A 21,247-nucleotide genomic window follows, 5' to 3' on the forward strand; every position below is an offset into this window, starting at 1 on the left:
CGGAGGTGAGCTTCCCTCCCTCCAGGACATATATATCAGGCGGTGTGTGAAAAAAGCTCGGAGGATCATCAGAGACTCCATCCACCCGAGCCATGGGCTGTTCTCACTGCTACCATCAGGCAGGCGGTATCGCAGCATCAGGACCCGCACCAGCCGACTCCATGATAGCTTCTTCCCCCAAGCAATCAGACTTCTGAACTCTTGATCTCCCACGATCAAAATACATCAGCACTGCACTTTATTACTCTTACTCTTATATCTCACACCGGACTGTCATAAATTATATTATATTATATTATATTCTCTCTTAACAACTTACTATCAACTGACAGCCTGAATGTCAATACAGTACAATACTGTACATTCTATATATACTTTTTTATTTTTTATTTTTATTGAATAATGTGCGTACGTATCTATATTGAGCGTATTATATACTGTACAGTGTATGTTATTATTTGTATATTGTTGTGTGTAATTATGTGTATAACAGATGTTTAAATTGTGTTGTGTTAATTTGATGTTATTGTAAATTGGTGTATGTCTCATCACTGTCACGACTGCTATGTTGCTCGGAACTGCACCCAAGAATTTCACACACTATTGCACTTGTGTATATGGCTGTGTGACAATAAAGTGATTTGATTTGATTTTGATTTGAAATATATGACTGGTTTTTTGTTGCAAAAAACTTTACTAATATTATAAGTGAACCTCAAAGAAAATATAAAAAAATTAAATAAAAAAAAGTCATGTCATGACCCCTTTAAATAAATGTAAACAGATGGGACACAAAATCAGATGTGTTCAGGTTATGGATCTGTGCATTGGATACTGCAGTGTAAATGAAGCCTAATTACAAAGACTACTTGGTCTGTCAAGGTAAAACATACCTTCAACTGTAGCTCCTTGTATCTCTTGGACATGCGGATCAGTAGTTTCTGTCCGTTGATGGTAGCTGGTTTCAGCTGGTAGTACTGCACCATAGCTTGAGCTGCCTCCACGTATGCCATTTCAAGAAAAGCCTGATGAAAATTTACCGTTAAATCATGCATCAAACATAAAATGTGTCAAATGAGATCCGAACATATCTGTTAACATATTCTTTTTAATTGTGTAATAAATCTTCAAGACAGTTACAAGATCATTTCATGCCCATGTCAAACTTGGTTGGCACTGAACCCAGAATTTGAAGCAGCTGGTCCTAATGGGACCAATCAAAAAGTCAATCAAAAATTTGATTGATGAATCACGGTGGGTGATTGGACATCATCTGTGTCAGGGTTTGAATGTACAAAGAGATAAAGTACATAGCATGCTTGCCTAAATCTATCTCTGCTGTACTTCAGTGTGTCCAGTGTTTAGTTACGACAATGATCATTTAAAGTCTGTAGGTTGGAACGTTTTTTAAAGACCCCATGACATCAAAATCGGTGTTTTGTTGCCAATTTTGACAAAATTAACCTTAAGCATACATACACATTTAAATTTTACAGTCTTTCTCTTCTGGGAAAATGGACCAAAAGCCTTGATGACTCATCTTGCACTACACAGATTTTTGTCCAATCAAATGCTCTCTAGAATGTGGATATCCCTTCCCCAATACCTTCTGACACTGACAAGCAGCAAATCATGATCCATGGCTATGATGTAGCTAAAGCCTATTGGCTATTTAAAAAAAACAATTCCCTTCAAAATGTCCCTTCATTATATCCCACCCAAACTTCCTGTTTTTAATATGAAATATGTCAAAGCAGAAAAGAAACCTGACCTCTTTAAAGGAAAAGTGAACCCAAAAAGGAATAGTTCACCCGCTTTCCTCATTTACTCTCCCTCATGCCATCCCATATTGAACACAAACAAAGATTTTTAGAAGAATATTTCAGCTCTGTAGGTACATACAATGCAAGTTAATAGTGACCAAAACTTTGAAGCTTAAAAAGCATATAAATGCAGCATAAAAGTAACCCATATGACTCCAGTGGTTTAATCCATGTCTTCAGAAGCGATATGATAGGTGTGGATGAGAAACAGATCAATATTTGAGTCCTTTTTTACTATTAATCATCACTTTGACCAGCTGTCCAATTCACACGAGAAGACAGAGTTCTTTTTTTTTGTTTTTGCTGATTCGCATTATTCGTGCATATCGCCACCTACTGGATAGGGAGGAGAATTTATAGTAAAAAAGGACTATTTCTCACCCACACCTTTATGTGCTTTTTGAAGCTTCAAAGTTCTGGCCATCAAACACTTGCATTGTATGGACCTACAGAGTTGAAATATTCTTCTAATCTTTGTTTGTGTTCTGCAGAAGAAAGAAAGTCAAACACATCTGGGATGGCATGAGGGTGAGTAAATGATGAGAGTGGGTGAACTGTCCCTTTAAGAGATTTCACAAAATACTCTATTTTTATAGAACTGGAAAAAATGACATGGCATTAAGTAGAGAATGCAGTCTGTAAGCTACACAATTGGACTGAATCATACAGTACCTGATGCGTTGAGCGCATGAGGATGTAGTTGGTCACCTTGCCAAAGGGCAGGCCCAGGTTGATGACATCATTCTCGGTGCAGCTACCTTCCAGCAAGTTACAGATGTGGACAACACGGCCAGGACATGCTTTACGCTGAAGGAACTGAGAGAGGACAGAGAACGACACACAGTTCTGAAATAATTTTCAAAGACTTCTTTTTCTTGAGAGTCCATACTGTTTAAGATCAGTAGTTGTGGACAGCATGGTTTTGTGCTCTGATTGTAAGACATGTTTGAAAGTAGAGAACTCAGTTGTGATTGGCTGCACTGTTACCAAGGGAAAGATTAGTGTTGGATTGTGATTGGTTGCAATGTTGGAGTGAGTAGGTTATTGTTTTAATACTGGTTCCAAATGTAAATGCACTACATTTTTCATTCTAGGATCATTTTGAGTTTATTGATTAAATATATTTGAACATATAAAACTTTTGTGAATGCCACTTGTGTTATGTGATATAGAAAGGTTGTTTGGAGATAATGAGATAATAGAGATGCTTGTCATCTGGAGTTATCTCCATCTCTGTCTATCTGAAATAAATTAATAAGGATTTCAGAGCCTCAAAGGGACAGTTCACCCCAAAAATTGTTGTATGTGTATGACTTTCTTTCTTCTGCAGAACACAAATGAAGATTTTTAGAAGAATATCTCAGCTCTGTAGTTCCATACAATGCAAGTCAATGGTGGCCTTCAGACCAACTTAGAACTTTGACATAAAGGGAGCATAAGAGACTCCAGTGGTTAAATCCATGTCTTCAGATGTGATCTGATAGGTGTGGGTGAGAAACTATTACTATAAATCTCCACTTTCACTTCCACATTCATTTTCTTTTGTTTTTGGCGATTCACATTCTTCATGCATATTGCCACCTACTGGGCAGGGAGGAGAATTTATAGTAAAAAGGACATAAATGTTGATATGTTGCTCACCCACACCTATCATATCACTTCTGAAGACATGGATTTAACAACTGGAGTCTTATAGATTACTTTTATGCTGCCTTTATGTGCTTTTTGGAGCTTCAAAGTTCTGGTCACCATTTACTTGCATTGTATGGACCTACAGAGCTGAAATATTCTTCTAAAAATCTTCATTTGTGTTCTGCAGAAGAAAGAAAGTCATATCTGGGATGGCATGACAGTGAGCATTTTTCTTTGAAAAAAGATCAGATTTAATGGTCAGTTCTCCTAAAGTTCACACAGGTGTCCTAACAGAGTTGAACTACTGACAGCTCACAACCAAAACATGTCCAAATACTTTGGTCTTCATTTTGAACAATACATTTATTGTTTTATCATTTAAAACCTAGCTAAATTCTTTTTGTGCAATGTTATGCTTGAAAAGTGTGCTGTTTCTTTAAAATAAACGGCACTTGATTTGATTTTTGATTTTGATTTTGTCTAATGCAATGACGATTATACATTTTTAAATGTGCTTAAGTGTCCAGATATTTTTTTTTTTTTGGGCCATTTATCAACTTCATCAAGTCGTAATTTGTTATTTAAACCAACCTTAAAAAATTGAAAAATACTGAAAACCTTAAACCCTCTCTTTTGATTAGAAAATCAAAAAATATTTCACATATTTTTTAGATTTACACATTTGAATTTCATAACAAAATTCCATTAAATTGAATTGTGTAACGTTTAGCAAAATTAAATGAATAAAACTTAAAATATAAATATTATTTTATTTCATTAAAGATTACAATTTGATGGAATTTTGTTATTAAATTAAAATATGTAATTAAAAAAAAAAAGTCTAATAATTTCTAATAATCTAATAATTTTTTCTAATAAAAAAAATTCTGAGTGCAATTTGAGATATCAGGAGTTGTAATACAAAATAAAATGAAATACAGTAGAACAGGAAGGATTATAGTCAAGAGGAACCTTTTTACTTTTAAACTGTGATATTGTGATTGACTGTCCCATACGGGGGACACATAATTGTCTCTGTTAGTTTGCTCGAGAAAACCAAATTCAAATAAATGTTTAGAATAATTAAAAATGTGACCATAAAATAATTTAAATAAATAAATACAAATAATTACAATTACTTTATTACATTTATTATGTATTATATTATATTACTACAAGGGTATATTAATATAAAATATAAAATAATATAATAAATTATAAAATAATATAATATAATATTAGTCTTATATATATATATATATATATATATATTTGTCTAGATTGTGGTGAGGTGTTTAGGGGTGTTTTTACATGATGTCAGGATTTGATTGACAGTAGCAAGTGTGAGGTTGGCTCACATGAGTGCAGACATAGAGTCAGAGAGGAGGGTTACCGTTTACACTGCAATTAACACACGGCAGGAGGAGTATTATGGTATTACAGTATAAGTACCACAGAGATCAGCAGAGTGCATGAGAACCGATTAATTATCATGCTGTTGAAAATGAATCAGACAAGATCCAGGGGAAATGTTATCATAATGATCACATAGTCCGACCGGATCATGGTTATCATATACTAAGGTTTTAGTTTCAAATACTAAGACGAACATGATCATTTTTATTTTTGGGTGAACTATCCCTTTGAAAGAGTGTTAACTCTGTATGTGATTGATTTCTGGCTTTTATCCACTGCTGGCTGCTGAGCGACTCTTAACGTTTAAGCAGAGCCTGTGATAATTCTATGAATGGCTCTCTGCCAGCAAAGTCATGTTAGGTCCACCTCCATAAACAGATACAGAAATAGCTCTTCAAACAGGCTGTTTATACATCTGTTATAAAAGAAAGTGTTTTGAAGCTTGTTCAGTTAGTAAAGTATTGTTAAGTGACTAGAGGTTCTGGCAAGGAACAACATGAGTCAAACATAACCCTGGCATTGCATTGAACCGCTGATGAGTTGTGCTTGATGCTCATTGGCTAGCCTGGAACGCCACTCACAGAGACTGATATGGATCTTAAATATTGGGTAGTTCACATCATTTACACACCCTCATGTTGTTCCAAATCCTGACTCACAAAAAAAGCACCATAAAACAGTCCATATGACTAATGCGCAACATTTCATGTCATCTGAAGCCATACGAAAGATTACAAATCAAAGTTACACATCAAAATTTCAAAAAGTGGTCCAAGAAATTCTTCCCAATCTCATTTTCACTTCTGCATATTCTAACTTGCCATGTCACAATTGGTCTAGAAACACATTTTATACAACTGGGTTATCGAATTGTAATTATTATTATTATTTTTTATTTATTTATTTATTTTATTTTTTGGAAAATTCAGGAAAGAGAAAGATCATTTGAGAAATACGCACTGCACTTCCTGTGTTCGGCCAAAATAAAAGCTCCAAGTAAATAGGACAGAAATATATGACTATTGTACAAAACAAACATAATCCTCATAATAAAAATACTACTTCTAATAATAATAATAATTCATTATTATATTGTATTATAATAAAATTCAACTGGGCTCCAAAAAGTGAGTGAACTTGTAGTTTTTGCACACCATTTTCATTCACACACACAAAAAATAAATAAATAAATAAAAAACGTAGGTAAATATATATATTTGTTTTTATTAAAGTATCTTTTTATTGGTGCATCTAAGTAAAAAATGATTAAATATCATTCTACGTTGCATTCATTAAGTGAAAAACTGTGGAAAACATGCCTTCATCATTTTTAGATTTTTATTTCATGCATTAAACATTTTGAGTATAATTGGCTACAGTGACTACATTTACATGGACACCAGAAAGCAGCGTATTGCGAGAAAGTACCGTTCCCCTTTACATGTGCTGTATGAGCGGCGTGCTCTTTACTCCCGTATACATGAGGATCGGTCAGTAAGCAGATGTAATTTTCCTGCGACGCTTGAGCAAATAACAAACATGGCATTCGAGTAAGACTTCACTATTTGTATTCCCCGTTGCTTCGCTTTATTTCCAGATATTCCAGAGTTGTTGCTGTGTTGTTTCCTTAAATTTCTATCGCGACCTGCAGTGGAATTGCACTACAATAGTGGGGTTTCCCTCTTACATAAAACTCTGGGATTCCCCCAGTGTACGAGCATATATAGGTGAACATGTGAGACCATCGATATTTTACAGTGGTGTGTATAAATGGGTGAAGTTTATAGTGAATGTGCTTTTCCAACTGTAATCCCAGAAATGCTGAATTCCTTCTGCTTTGTTGACTTGTTGTTGGGCTCCATCCTATGATGTTTGTTCTCCGGTCTGTTCACGCACATGCACACTTTTCAAAATCCTGTAACAATGGCGCTTATGCATTTACATGGCCACATAAGCCGCGCTTTCCGGGAGAAACCTGGATGTGTTAAACCGCTTTCTCTTAATCCCTTAAACGGCGTAAGTATATTGTCGTTGTCATTTACGCCGCTTCAAAAACCCTGGAATAAACCGTTTCCTTAAGTGCATGTAAACGTGGTCAGTGGTTCCTTTGATTAAAAAAACATAACACTTTTAATGCCATTTTAGAATAAATACATAATTAATATCGTCAATACGATGAAAACCAGCCAAATCGCCCAGCTCTACTACAAACACATTCCTTTCTGCTTTTTTTATCTAGAGAGGGCTAACACTGCTTTAGACTGGCACTGGAACACGTTCTTCTCAAAGCTTTCCTGGGCAGTGAATTTCACAGATCTCCTGGCATTCCCATTGCCAGGAAGCCTTTATCCCCCAGGATCAGGTTACCATTCTGTGGGCTGAAATTGAATTCCCAGCCCTCAAAGAATTCTGGAACACAGCACACACATCTTGATTACTTGGCTCTACAGTTTTGACTGTCGATACTGGAAAAACCGAACCCAGTATTTCTTATACTGTCTATATATGTTTAAGTGATGCACAGATTACATTGATAATGTGCATTACATTGGTAAAATTAAGGACCTTTACTTCAGGACTCTTTTGTTAATTTTTTTTTTATGTACACAAATGTACTATTCTTTTTGCCAACTGACAAATACATACTAATCTTTTTTTAATTGAAAACACTTTAACACAGCTGACTTTGTTCAGCCTCTCAAGCTATAAGCTGCAATGTAAAAGCGCCGCCAACATACAGCTGCTGTGCGGCAGGTGAGTTTTATAGGAGCTAACATTAGCCCATGCCTTCACTGTGTACACCTCTGAACTAAATCATAAATAACTGGACTAAAAAGACCTGTTTCTGAATCATGCTGGCCAACTGCATCAAATACCATCCTGTACAGGACATCTATTCAATTATAAGTGGAAGACATCTGGGCAAGGTCAGAGCAAGCACGACTCTAATCCAAAACAATGCTTCACGGCGTCCATATGCGAGGATTCATCACTCACACTCAGCACACACAAACAGCCGTCTGTCTAAGCTCTACTCACATTACTACGGTCCATACAATCACAGATCATGTGCGAGATGATTCTGTTCTCTGGCAATGAGATCAAATCGATCAAAATAGCCTGTCAGAAGACAGCCCGACAACATTATAAGAGTTACACAGAAGCAAAACTTTGGTTATGATGCATTCTGAAAGTACTGAAAATGAATTATGCAATGGCCCAAAAGTATTTAGACACTTATGCCACACCATGTATTATTTGAGCTGTAAAGTTAGTTAAATCGTCATTTTAAAGTTTTAGGGTTTGTTGACATTGCGTCATAAAATTGGCTATAACTTTACAGAGGAAAGGTTAGTAATTGATTTTATCACACTAATATATTAACACACATATTGTTTATGTCTTGTGGCTATACTTTTAAAACAGTGAGTATTTTAACAATTACGGATTGACCCCCATTCTCTTCTATTGTAAGTGTCTCACTCTAACCCAGAATTATTATTAATTTTTTTTTTTTAAGAAAAGGAGGGACGAGTCAAAATAAATTTTTGTGGTAATCAACATTATGTCGCAAATGCTGTCGATTGAGCTTAACTAGTATTGAACCCGGAACATTCCTTTAAATAGCGCAATCAGAGCTGAAATAGTGTTGCACTGTATTTAAATTAGGTCATTGCAATTTTTCAGCACAAACACGCCTCCTTTTCATGTAACTTTGGCTTATTATAGAATTACTTTTTGTCAAATTCTGGGAATTTAGCCAGTAAATAAAATATGGAATAATAAGCCGCTTGGCTAGTAACTTTTTAGGAGATGTAAGAATGATAGTTCCCAATTAAAATGAAAAAGATGCCTTATAAAGTAAAGCTCAGTGTCTTCTAACAAAATATACCTCAGCGAAAAACTGTCCATCAGACGTTTATAACTCCAGAACTCTATGTGGTGAGACATTCTTGCATCAAGCCACCAAAACGAAAATATAAGGAACAAAATAATGATGGGTCAGTGGTTTTGTGACAGATTGAATTTCACTGAGAGACTACATTGTAACACATCGGTCTGCATCAAATATTCAAGGGAAAAACAGCTAGACACTGTACATTCGTTGTCATAGGGACAACATTTTCTGTAATGAAATAATGCAAAATACAGCCGGTAAGAAATAACTGTGGCTGGTAAATTTTCTCAAAATCACAGTTGTGGCAAAGAGCACATTTGAACACTGGTCGCACAGTTAATGTCCCAAGACGATATAAACAAATGTTCAGTTTTCGCATGGAACCAGATCTGTCCAACAGGAATAAAGCCTGGTGTATTTCCACCTCATTAACACAGCAACAACTTAACAACCTGAACTGAGTGCTATCGGCCTCTATTCATTTTGATAAAAAATCTAAACTTGCCAGTTGCAGATACAGAAACTATCTCCTATTGATGCTTGTGAATCGCAGTTTATTCGGAGCCTCTGTAAAAACATTAAACTTTTAATATGTAACCAGTGACTGTGCCGCACAATGCTGCTGGCTTCCACCTGTTCCCTAAGTGTTCTAGTTTTGAAGATGGCTCAGTTGTCCTTTGAATAATAACCGTTAGAGCGTGATAATAAGCACTAAGTAATTTGTCAGTCAGTGAAAACAGCATGACCTAGACATGAGCATGCTCTGTCTCCATTCTCTTGGCTCTATTACAAAGCCAATGAGCTAAGAGTGGGAAAAAACAATGCTATGAGTTAAGCCGACAAACATTCGGAGAGATAACAACCTCTTCAGACAGAGTTGGGTGAAGTTTTCAATATTACAATTTTTGTCCAACCAACAGCTTAGCTTGGCTTAGTTTATCCTAAATCAGCATCCAATATCATATGAATAAATATGTCAGAATATATTCCTTACAGAAATTTCTTCAAAGACTGTATTTCCACATACCCATTTCACTTAATGTGTCTTTGTGTGGTGCTAACCTTTGTCTCTGATTGGTGCGAGGTAAATCCCGCCCCTGAGAGAGGAAATGGCTTCATGGCTGTGGCAGGCAAATATGGAGCACTTCCAGTAGTAACATCTGTGGAAAACAGGAAACAAAGCATTTTACAAGCATATTTTTAAATGGTACATGTTCATGTTGACTGCAAGTTTTTAAATTGGATGTGCCGCCAACTGTTCCTGGAGGTAAATCAGTAAACAGTTTCTTATAGGCCAGTACTTTGGCAATGTCACCACCATGCCAGAGACGGCAGTGGTGGCAAAAAGACCGGCATGAACAGTAAACCAAACCTGTAGTTAGCTGACCCAACAGCCCTCCAAAAGTTAGCTGTTACCTTTAAATTGTCTGGTTGAGCTAAATTAAACGCCCTGCTGTGCTGTTGGCTGTCAAAATCACAATGGCAAAAACCGAGGGCTTCACTTTTATCAGATTCCATCAACAGAGCTCACTGGACCGAGGAAATCATTTCCAACTCATGGCTTTTCAGCAAACATTTTATTACAGGTATGTTATTAACTCATATCATTATAATAATAGTATAGCTAAAAATAGTTCTGAATTTATGAAGGCTTTGTGTTGTACTTTTGTTTAATTGATGATTATAACTAGTTGTGTTACTAGCAATAGTGTACCCAAACCAAGCTGGCTTTGAACCAGAAGGCTAATTTTATTCTATAATATCTTTTAGCAATATTTAGAGGAGCTAGCTAGCACTAGCTGTCTAATCTGTCAAATCTAACCAAAGTCTTTCTTGTAAGTCAGTCCACTGGCGGCCATCTTTGGAACACTACCTGGCAGTTAGTTTTCTATGTAAACAAGCGGCATACATGTGCAGCTCCCATCTACTTGAATGGGGAAAGACTGAAATCTCCAAAGCGGTTGGTCAAGATTATGATCAAAGAACATATTTCAAATCAGCTGTAAAATCTGACAACACTATTATCATAAATTGTGCTTCTTTATCTTAGATTACGCTAAAAAACTAAAATTTTCTGGCTTGTATAGCTAATGCGCATTCTGGAGTTGATTGAAGGCGATGTCTGTATCTAAAAGGTGATTGGCACCTTTCTCACACGGGATTTTCTTTCTATATCAGTTGACCGTTGGGCGTTCCAATTTCTCCCATTCAATTTAATAGAAGTGGCCAGTCTCTGCTAAATAGTCTCTGATCCTACACAACAGTTTGCCGGCTTTCTGCCACCACTAACTGCGCATGTGCTGCCATATTTGTAACCAGTGGTATTGGTCTATTGGTAAAATGATTTGACAAATACAAATTTCTTTCCAGCATTGTCGCATTTCCTGTTGAAACAGGAAGATGGGCGAGCAATGTTGAAGGGCTTATCCTTTTTTAATAGCCATTAGCCTTTAGTTTACATGACAGACTAGCAAACGTACATAAAGCCACTTTGTTTGCAACCAGCTGATGGTTGGGAAAGAATACAAGTAAATAAAAATGAGTGTTAGCATAACCGAAGACACACAAATGATCCATTTGTTAGTTGCTAATGCTAGTTACAAGTGATATTGGGGTGGGGGTGGATTCTTCTTCTAGAGAGCATTTTATTGTACACAATAGCGGTTCAAGCTTGTATGGCGCACTGGGTGAAACCCGGTTCAACAAAGTTGTTGACGGGGGGGGGCCGCCCCCCACAAGATGCCCATGTTGCCCATGCCTAAATCCACCACTGATGGTACACAAAGTTTTAAACAGTATGCCCCTGCCAACAAGATAAGTTATCAATATTTTTGGTCCATTTTCTGAAAGAGAAAGTCTCTAAATTTTAAATGTGAATATATCATCATCTCCTTTGGCCCTGCCTGGGGCATAGGCCGCCACCGAGAGCTCTCCAGGCATCCCGGTCCTGAGCCAGTCTCGAATTGGCTCCAGGTGTATCCCATCTCCTTCATGTCTGCCTCTATATCACGGCGCAAGTTGTTTTTGGTCAGCCTCGATTTTTTTGATTCCCTCGTGGGTTCCAGGTGAGGGCTTGAATATATGCTAAAAGCTAATTTTGTCAACTTTTAGGAATACACTAGCATATTGATGGCCTCCAAAGCTAACAGACATGGACTAAATGCCACAAAACTTTGATTTTGATATAATGCGGTCTTTAAGGGGATCTCCAAACCATCTGCCCTATGAAAAACTACCACTATGAAATGTCAGTAGTTTTTTCAATATATTTATTTTTCTCTCTTAATATGCTATTACACGTTCTTGATTGAAATAAACAGTATATGTTTATAAATGTGTTTTAATGTTAATTTATAAGAAAAAGAAATTTAACAAGTCTTGGTCTCTGCCAATCCAAAAACAACTGTGGTATTAATACATGTTAAGCAGTGCCTCTCTGTACATAGTCCACTCCCCTACTACCAAAACGATGATCCTAAAAATAGTGTCGTCTCTCAAATCACGTCCTATACCCCTCAATCTCTTGAACTTTCAGCACTCATGTTGTAAGGCAAATGAGGAGATTTGGCTTACCTTGACTGGCAGCTGCTGAATACGCCATAGTGTTACTCAGTGCCATGTTGAGACATCCCTCAGACGATGCTGGAAAGTGCACTGCTCCGAGCGTCGGGCTGCAAGGGGGACAGCACTGCTTTTAGATCCTAAATCCCACTGCAACTGGGCTGACTATATCTTATGACAGCTCGAATTCAGGTCATAACCTCTTTATATGGTCGAAGACGCTTTATAAAATATGAACTGTGTTTAATATAGAGATTAGTTATACTCATAAAATGCTTAACAAGAGTATCGCAGGCGATGAATGGTACATAACAAAGATTAAATTTGACCACGTTCATACAAGACCTTTAAACATATCTTGTTTCTACACCAGGTTAGCAATGATTTCTGTCAGTATTATTATCATTAACTAAAACTAAAAATAAATGTTCATAACTCCAAAACTAAGTTTACCATATAGTATAAAATTTGAAATCATTACAATCTGCCTTCACTGAACATGACAATTCCACTAGATAGCAACAACACTAGACGGCCCTAAAAATGTAACACCACTAAACATAATTAAATGATATTAGTTAACGTATTAACTTTAGCAGCCCTAAAATACTAAAAGAAACACTAAATATACTGGAAAAACTACAACTAAACTGAAAAAAGAAATGAAAACTAAATTAATGCAGAGGACAACTTAGTAGTATCAACTAGTAGCAAGTATCAGCTAGCTACTAATATCAACTAACATGGATTACTACAGCCATCCATGTGTGAGCATGTGTTGAATGTTTATCACGATTATAGACAGTTAGTTACCTTAACACAACACTATACTGTACATCCATCAATGAAGGTTTTAACATGGTATTTTCCTCTGTACTCACCTCTCGGTGTAATGCGAACAGTTTTGCAGATGTAACTTGCCCTTCACATGCTGGTCCCAGTCCTGTGAACAGCACACACACATAACACACATACATACAAGCATACATACACAAACATGATATGTCAGTCTTCACTGTGATCTAACTCTCACAGAGCGAGAGATTCCGCTGGCGTGGCCGCTACATGGCCAATTAGAGAGCTAGCTGTTCATGGTGGAGAGAGGGAGAGTTAAGAATGAAAGCGATTATGATGGACATCTGCAGAACAACTGTGCCCTCACCCTCCAAACCTGCCTCCTCTCAACACATGCCAGCTGCCACAAAAACTTTCACACCCTACCGTACTTCATGAGCCTACTGATTTAGCCAAGTATAATGAAAAACTCTGTCAGTTCTGCTGAAATAACATGAAAACAGCAGTTGCTGGAGTTAGAAAATATGGTTACAGTAAGGCACTTAAAATTGGAACTGAATGAGGGCCAGTCCATAAACATTAAAATATACACTGTTTCAAAAGTACAGCCACAAGGCAGAAACATCATACATGTTAATATGATTTTAGTGTGATAACATGTTTGTTCTACATGACTTTAGAGTGATTCAAATGTTTACAGGGCTCACCGCCATTGCGTCGTCATGGCAAGTTGTAATATACTGTAACTGCCATTTTGCTTTTTTTTTTCTTTTTTTTTAAAGGAGGGACGAGTCTAAATAGTTTTTTGTAGTAATACACATTATGCCACAAAAAGTGCCGATTGAGCTTAACTTATTTTGAACCCGGACAATCCTTTAAAGACCTTTTGATCTAAAGGCTAACGCTTTACTGCTCGGAAGAGTTCTGTAGGCATATATTAATTATGCTTGTGTATGAACTTTATTTTAAAAGTATTTTGTTGATTATTGTTTTGATGAACTGGACCTGAGAATGAAGGAAAAGTAGCCAACAAATGCCCAGTATAAATGGGAACTCCTTCAATACTGTTTTAAAAGCAACCCAGGATGCACCTCATGCAGATGTTTGAGAGAACGCCCAGTTTGAAGAAACTGAAATATAACATAGATTGGATTTGTTTAGCATTTTTTTGGCCACTACATAATTCTCATACATCAATACTGAAGTATGGGTGAGTAGGTGAGTCCAAACTTTTATTTGGAATCACTTATTTCACCTCTATGGTATGGACTTTACATATGTTGAACTCAAAGCTTGTGATAAATTTGGCACTCGTAAAATAAAGACTCCCGTAAGATGGTGTGTTTTGAATATTTGAGGTTGGTGTGAATGTGTAATTTTTTCTTCAATCTCACCAAGCAAGTCTGATCTACTCACCTTCAAGTTGTAAACCTTCTTCTCACAAATGGTGCACTGATGGGGTAGGTGTAAAGGTGTAGTTCCGTGATAGTCATTGAGCTGGTGGGGTTGTAAGGACAAGGTCACCCCCTCCTCGCCCTGGTGGAGCTGTAGTTGCTGTTGAAATAACCCTTTCTGTCCTATGGGTGGTCCAACACCTGGGCCACCTGCAGAGTTGAACTTAGGATCTGTTGTGGGTTCCTCAGGGTTATACAGCTCTGCTCTTGGGCCCACAAACCCTGGTACGGTAGGTACCCAAGGTCCAGAACTTGCTCCTGTACCCATATGCATATTGCCAAAGTTCATCTGGCCTTTCCATTGCTCCTTTGGGGCTGATGAGGAGAGAGATCCCAGGTTCTGATCATTGCCTCCCAAGAATCCAGTTTGTTGAGTTGGGATCTCAGAGTAGAAGTCTCTCTGAAAATTGCTTTGGGCATTGTTTCTGGGTTGTGTAGTAGCTTCACTATACTGTCCTCCATCACATGCCTTACTAGTAACCACTGAAGCCCCTCCCAGATATCCAAACTGCAAGCGACGGTCTGTGTCTGTCGAATATGTTCCAGTGTTTTTACCATACTCATTGTGCTGGTTGGCTTTCTGATTGGACACCCCACCAAAGGAAGTGGGCCTGATCCCGGTGGGATTTGGGGTAAAACCACCACCAACTAGCGTTCCCAGGGAAACGTTTGGGGGTGGAAAAGCTATGGGTGGTGGTGGGAAGGCCATGCTGTGGGCCTGGGCCATGTTGGAGCCCCGGAGTTGGTTAAAGAGAGGCTGGGACATGGCCACATTGGAGAGTACCTGATTCAGGACAGTGGCTGCAGCAGCGGTGTTGGTGGTCTGGGCGAGTTTGAGACGGTGGAGGGTGAGCTGGGCCTGAAGCTGAGCCAGCTGAAGACTGGCAGGACTCAGCAGCAAGTTCTGACCCACTCCACCTAGAGCTCCCCCCAGAGGAGCAGACTTACTATCGAGCTTTTCTCCTGAGGTACTGCAAACAGAAACATAACATATTATAAGTTACATAAACACGAGCCAAAAACAAAGATGATCCAGGCTCATGAAAACCAACATGTACACCATTTAACAACATTGAACTTTGTTTAGCTTATTCTGCAGTACAACATTTTAAATTACAACATACACTCATTGAGCACTTTATTAGGAACACTATGGTCCTAATTATGTACCCGACATGGTCTTCTGCTGTTGTAGCCCATCTGTCTCAAGTTTCGATGAGTTGTGCATTCTGAGATGCTTTTCTGCTCACTACAATTGTACAGAGTGGTTATCTGAGTTACCGCAGCCTTTCTGTCAGTTCAAACCAGTCTGGCCATTCTCCGTTGACCTCTCTCATCCATCTGCAGAACTGCCGCTCACTGGATGTTTTTTGTTTTGTTTTTAGCAAATCCCAGGAGATCAGCAGTTACAGAAGTACTCAAACCAGCCCATCTGGCAGCAACAATCATGCCACGGTCCAAATCACTGAGATTACATTTTTTCCCCATACTGATGGTTGATGTGAACATTAACTGAAGCTCCTGACCCGTATCTGAATGATTTTATGCATTGCACTGCTGCCACATGTTTGGCTGATTAGATAATTGCATGAATAAGTAGGTGTACAGGTGTATCTAATAAAGTGGTCGGCGGGTGTATGTTGATTTTAAAAACTTAAAAACGATTAATCTCTAATCAGCTGTATTTATTTTCTTCGGCTTTCTGTCTTACTTTTTAATAACCATTTAAATCTAGCAGTTCAGTAATTTGGCAACTAAAACCCTTTATGTTTGCATAGTCGGTCCTTTTTTCCCAATAAACTTCAGTATATATTGGTGTTCTGATGTTCTGCCCACTGTGATGACATCATCATAGGATTTTCACATTGTACATTATACCACATCTTATCGCATTTCACAATTTTCCTCCATATCGTGCAGCTCTAGTGTAGAGTTAATAAAATATGCATTGCAGTTGACTGTATTACATCATTTACAACAAAATATACTTGCTTTTGGCACCACCCTGTGTAAATTTCACCTGGAAGTTGGAGCTTACACATGCCTATACATTCAACAACACTTCCAGCTTCTGCCACTGGGGGCAGTGGTTCCAATTTCGGTAAACACAGACTTTTGACCTAATGTTGCCGAATTGACAGCGTGATCAGTCTGATTAGATAGACAGACAGACAGACAGACAGACAGACAGACAGACAGACAGACAGACAGACAGATAGATAGATAGATAGATAGATAGATAGATAGATAGATAGATAGACAGACAGACAGACAGACAGACAGAAAGACTGATAGATAGATAGATAGATGTGCTTATAAACAGACTTGTTTAACGACAAATATGTGCCAGAAACAAGCAATTAACCATGACTGCCAAAACATTTTGGAATTTTTCTTAATATTTCAACTTTGTGATTTGTGATAGCTGGGAAGTTCCTAAGCAACTATAGAAATAATTCAAATAATTGAAAGGTATTGCTTTGTAAAGCCTCAAAATATTGAAATCGTCTTCGTTCAATTCAGAAACATTCTCAGTCAAGAGTACAAACTCTTGACTCCATGTCCCTGTTTGAGTGGACTGATTAATGCGCTCACATGCTTGCTAAGTTTAGCAAGTGCAACTATCAATCAAAATATCTGTGCAAGTCTGATACCATCCTCGATGAGCACACACCCTCCTAGCCAAGTGCCAGGGCTGAAAAGAGGTAGCAAAGAACCAAGGGAAAGTTCTTACAGTGCTGAAAGAAGGAACTAAAATGGTACCGGCCATGCTAAAGAAAAAATCTGTTTGTAACTAAATATTTATTTATATGTTTTATTAGCTGTATTTTGTGTACATTTATCTTTTAAATGCAGATCAATTTAATTTAAGTTTAATGCTGTCACCCTTATTGAGATCCCCATTGTTTTGTGCTAGAACAATGCTGCTATAATTGTAAATTATAACATCTGATAGCTTCAAAATAGTTAGCTACGTCTCTTTAGTAGCCTGTAATTTTGCTAACTGGCTTTTCTTTAAAAGGATATCTTGACTATAGTTTAACATCCTTAAATTATGATTAGCCTGTAGCTGGGGAAGCAAGAGTTTCAAAATAGCTTCCACAACACTGTCATAGGGTTATTCAAACAGTCAAGAAATAGAGATGGAAGACAAGTTCTCAGATCCTACCAAATATGAATTTGTGAAACAGAAATTTTTTTTGGGGGGTGCTGGAGTCATTTAATATTATGATATGGACTTATAGATCGTAAAGTTCACACATAATTATAAGAAATAAGAAATCCCTTCTTTCTGCACACCCGAAGATGGATAATATTTGCTTTATTGTACAAACATACATATCTGCAATACATATTTTGTCCAAAACCTTTAAGTTAGCGTGAAGGAGACAGACCTGGACAAAATGTGTAAGAACAAACTCAAACATCTACACCACAACCACATGGCTACATTAGTATTCCAAGCAATAGTCTTAATTAATATAGAGTTGCAGATGGAGATCAGCAACCACGCTACCTCTGTTTCAAGACCTCCTGATATTCATACAGGGTTGCAGTGATTGTCATCTGCCAATGACATTACACAGCAAGAGCTGGGCGAGGGTAACCAACAGCCCACACAGTTCATATAGGGTTCATACTGAGTTGCTTCAATTTGCTAGCAAATACTTTCGGCTAATAACTGATGCCTATATGAGAACTAACGTGGTCTTTCTCTATGGGGTGTTTAGCAGAGTGAAAAGCGTAATCCTCTTTCTGCATTGAAATAATCAGGTATGCATTTCATTCCATTGTGAGGGGCCATTTAGACCAAATGCATTCTTGCTAAAAAAAAAAGCTAGATGCAGTGTAACACATTTAACAGAACACCGGTGTCTTGAGACATGTTTTTAAAAGCTGACGTTCTTTTTTACCTCACTAGAAACGGTGGTCAAAGACTTCCATCTTACACATAGAAAACAATGGAAAAAGAACACAGACGGACACAAAAACTAAACTTGCTGCTTCAGTTTAATTTCATCACATTCAGTAACTGAATTGGAATATAAAATATATTGGTTATAAACCCTTTGTTAAGGGTTTATAAAGGGGTTCATTAATGACTAATAAGCCATTTACAAATGCATCATTAAAATGTTATATGTGGTTATAATAACATGAAACAAAAGAACGACTTTCATGCAATACTTTCAAAATAGTTAGCAATTTAACTTGCATGTTATAAATGCCTTGACACCCTTGACACCCAGCATGCAGATGGATACAAAAACGAAATTTCACAAAAAATTAAATTTTGCATCTTCTTTGCTACCTCAGATTCATTTCATCACATTCAGTAATTGAAATGGAATATAAAAGATATTGTTTATGAAACCTTAGTTAAGGGTTTATAAAGAGGTTCATTAATGACTAATACACCATTTACAAATGCATTATAAATCATTGATATGTGGTTATAACAACATGATCAAAAAGAATGACTTTCATGCAATACTTTCAAAATAGTTAGCAATTTAACTTAAATGGTATAATGCTTAATAAATATATACAATTTAAAAGAGAAATTATATCATTTTACTTTGTGTTTATATTAATTACCATCTTGACTTGTGTTTTCACTTTCCTGGTCACACTGATGTCAAACATGGTGCTACTGTGAATGGTGTCCCAAGTTACCTAAAGTACTCTGGAAAAACACTTTCTTCATGCTCATTCAGAGCAAATATGAAATAATAATGCCTAATGACCATTAGGTTACTAATGTGTTATTAAGCATTTGTAAGATGTGAGGTAAAATGGCTCACTATTTGGCAAGTATTGCATGACATTCTCCATTTTAAATAATGTTGTTAAAACTGCATACAGAATCAATTATATATTATGCATTAGTAAATGGCTTATTAGTCATTAATGAACCCCTTTATAAACCTTAACAAAGGGAACATGAATGGAAAGTGTTACAAAGATAGTTTTACTTCTGTTCTGAATAGTGCATGACCCTGCTGTATATAGATAACCCCTTGGCATTGCTTAGCATATTGTAGACGCTTAATAAAGAGTGCTGTTGGACATTACACCAGTATTGTTCTACCTTCATAACTCAGAGCCCAAAATACACCCTTGACACACAGCACGCTCATCTACCACAGAAAACCAATATGGCCCTGAGAGCTTCCAGCTCGGCACAGTCCTGAAGTTAAGACATCTCATATAAACACAGGATCCAAGTGTCAGATGCCCTTGACCAATTAATGTAAGTCATTCTTAAGACAGTACATGTGCTGGGCAGAATTATACACCATTGTTTGTGTTCAGTGTCTTTGCACCAATCAGGGTCATGGGATAGACCATGCTGCGTGACTCTTTGTGCATTTCTAGCTAATCCAGGGATAAGATAGCATGCATACAGAGGTCACGTCCCCCTGACCTAATGATACAGCCACTGTTGTCCATTTTTATTAAAGCTGAACGTCTGGCTGTCATTGGATGAACATGGGTCACATTTTGTGACACCAGTTGATGAATCATTTTTGTTGTGATAGAAGAGTGGGCATTAAAACAGCACTGCTACATGTACAACCCCCTGTCATATAGCAACATAATCACACAGGACATCGACATGTTGATGAGATGCGGTTTTTGGTCCCGTGGAACCAGGAAGTAATTGCGTTTACTCTGAGACATGGGTTTGAGTACAATGGAAACCAGGAAGTAATCGCATTTACATAAACAATGGTGGGCACGATTCTGAGGCTGCATTTTTCCTTTAAAATTACATTTTGACTCCACTAAAGTTTAGGTTTAGGGTTAGGGGGTATGGTTATTAAAATAGACATTTCTGTTGACGTCATTACGTCATTTACAACTAAAAATACAATTAATTTTTGGCACCACTCTGTGGACATTTCACTTCAACAACACTTCCAGCTTTTGCCACTGGGGACAGTGGTTTCAATTTTGGTAAGCTCAGACCGATTTCAGCTGAAGAACTTTCGACATCCTTTTGTGGAATTCACAATATACTCATTCTGCAAATAGAGACCAACTTTCACAATCGAATCAGTCCCAATGGATAAAATCAAGTCCTTGACAACATTTTATTCTTGTTTAATATCTTGTTTCACGCCACATTACCAATGCAAAATGGCGTCTCATACTGATTTTAAACTTTGCTATTTCCATTGTGAGTGCTATTCCTATGTAAATACATATGTGCAATAAAAAGATGTTTTTGTTATATATGGAGCTTCAGATGCTTCCCCCCACCCATTTATGCCCCCTACCCCAAGCAAAAACCTGAACATAACATTAAAACAGTTAGCTCAATTTAAAATGAGAATACAGATAATCTTAAATTAAATCTTACCACACGCCTTCTCAGCTTCATTAGTGAATTAAATGAAAGAACAGAAATCAAGTTAACAGCACTTAACGGGAAAGCCAGTTGAGAATAAGGCTGCATCTGAAAATTATGACTTTGCATCTCATAATAATTTTAATTTACCAAAGCACAATTTTGTTTTTTGTAAGTGGTGGAAATGGGCTTCCATAGTCAGGAAGGCATTAAGACACCTAAAAAAAATTAAATAAAATGAAAAGTGTCACCTTGCGGTTCAGGGCTTCTGTAAAATACTGTTTCAAAAGTATAGTCACAAGACATAAACAAT

General features: G+C 37.2%; 1 protein-coding gene across 1 annotated transcript in view; it reads right to left on the minus strand.

Moving 5' to 3' along the window:
* LOC127438352 (RNA-binding protein 20-like) overlaps positions 1-21,247 on the minus strand; it is a 79,009-nt gene that overhangs the window by 15,338 nt on the left and 42,424 nt on the right. The window contains exons 2-7 of the mRNA XM_051693877.1: positions 14,542-15,550; positions 13,212-13,273; positions 12,343-12,440; positions 9,832-9,929; positions 2,496-2,639; positions 894-1,025 (exon numbers count right to left, since the gene is read on the minus strand). Coding sequence (XP_051549837.1) covers positions 894-1,025; positions 2,496-2,639; positions 9,832-9,929; positions 12,343-12,440; positions 13,212-13,273; positions 14,542-15,550 — 1,543 coding nt within the window. The remainder of the gene's footprint in view (positions 1-893; positions 1,026-2,495; positions 2,640-9,831; positions 9,930-12,342; positions 12,441-13,211; positions 13,274-14,541; positions 15,551-21,247) is intronic.

The sequence above is a fragment of the Myxocyprinus asiaticus genome, chromosome 49 (assembly GCF_019703515.2).
Source record: "Myxocyprinus asiaticus isolate MX2 ecotype Aquarium Trade chromosome 49, UBuf_Myxa_2, whole genome shotgun sequence".
In the NCBI taxonomy this organism is placed as follows: Eukaryota; Metazoa; Chordata; class Actinopteri; order Cypriniformes; family Catostomidae; genus Myxocyprinus; species Myxocyprinus asiaticus.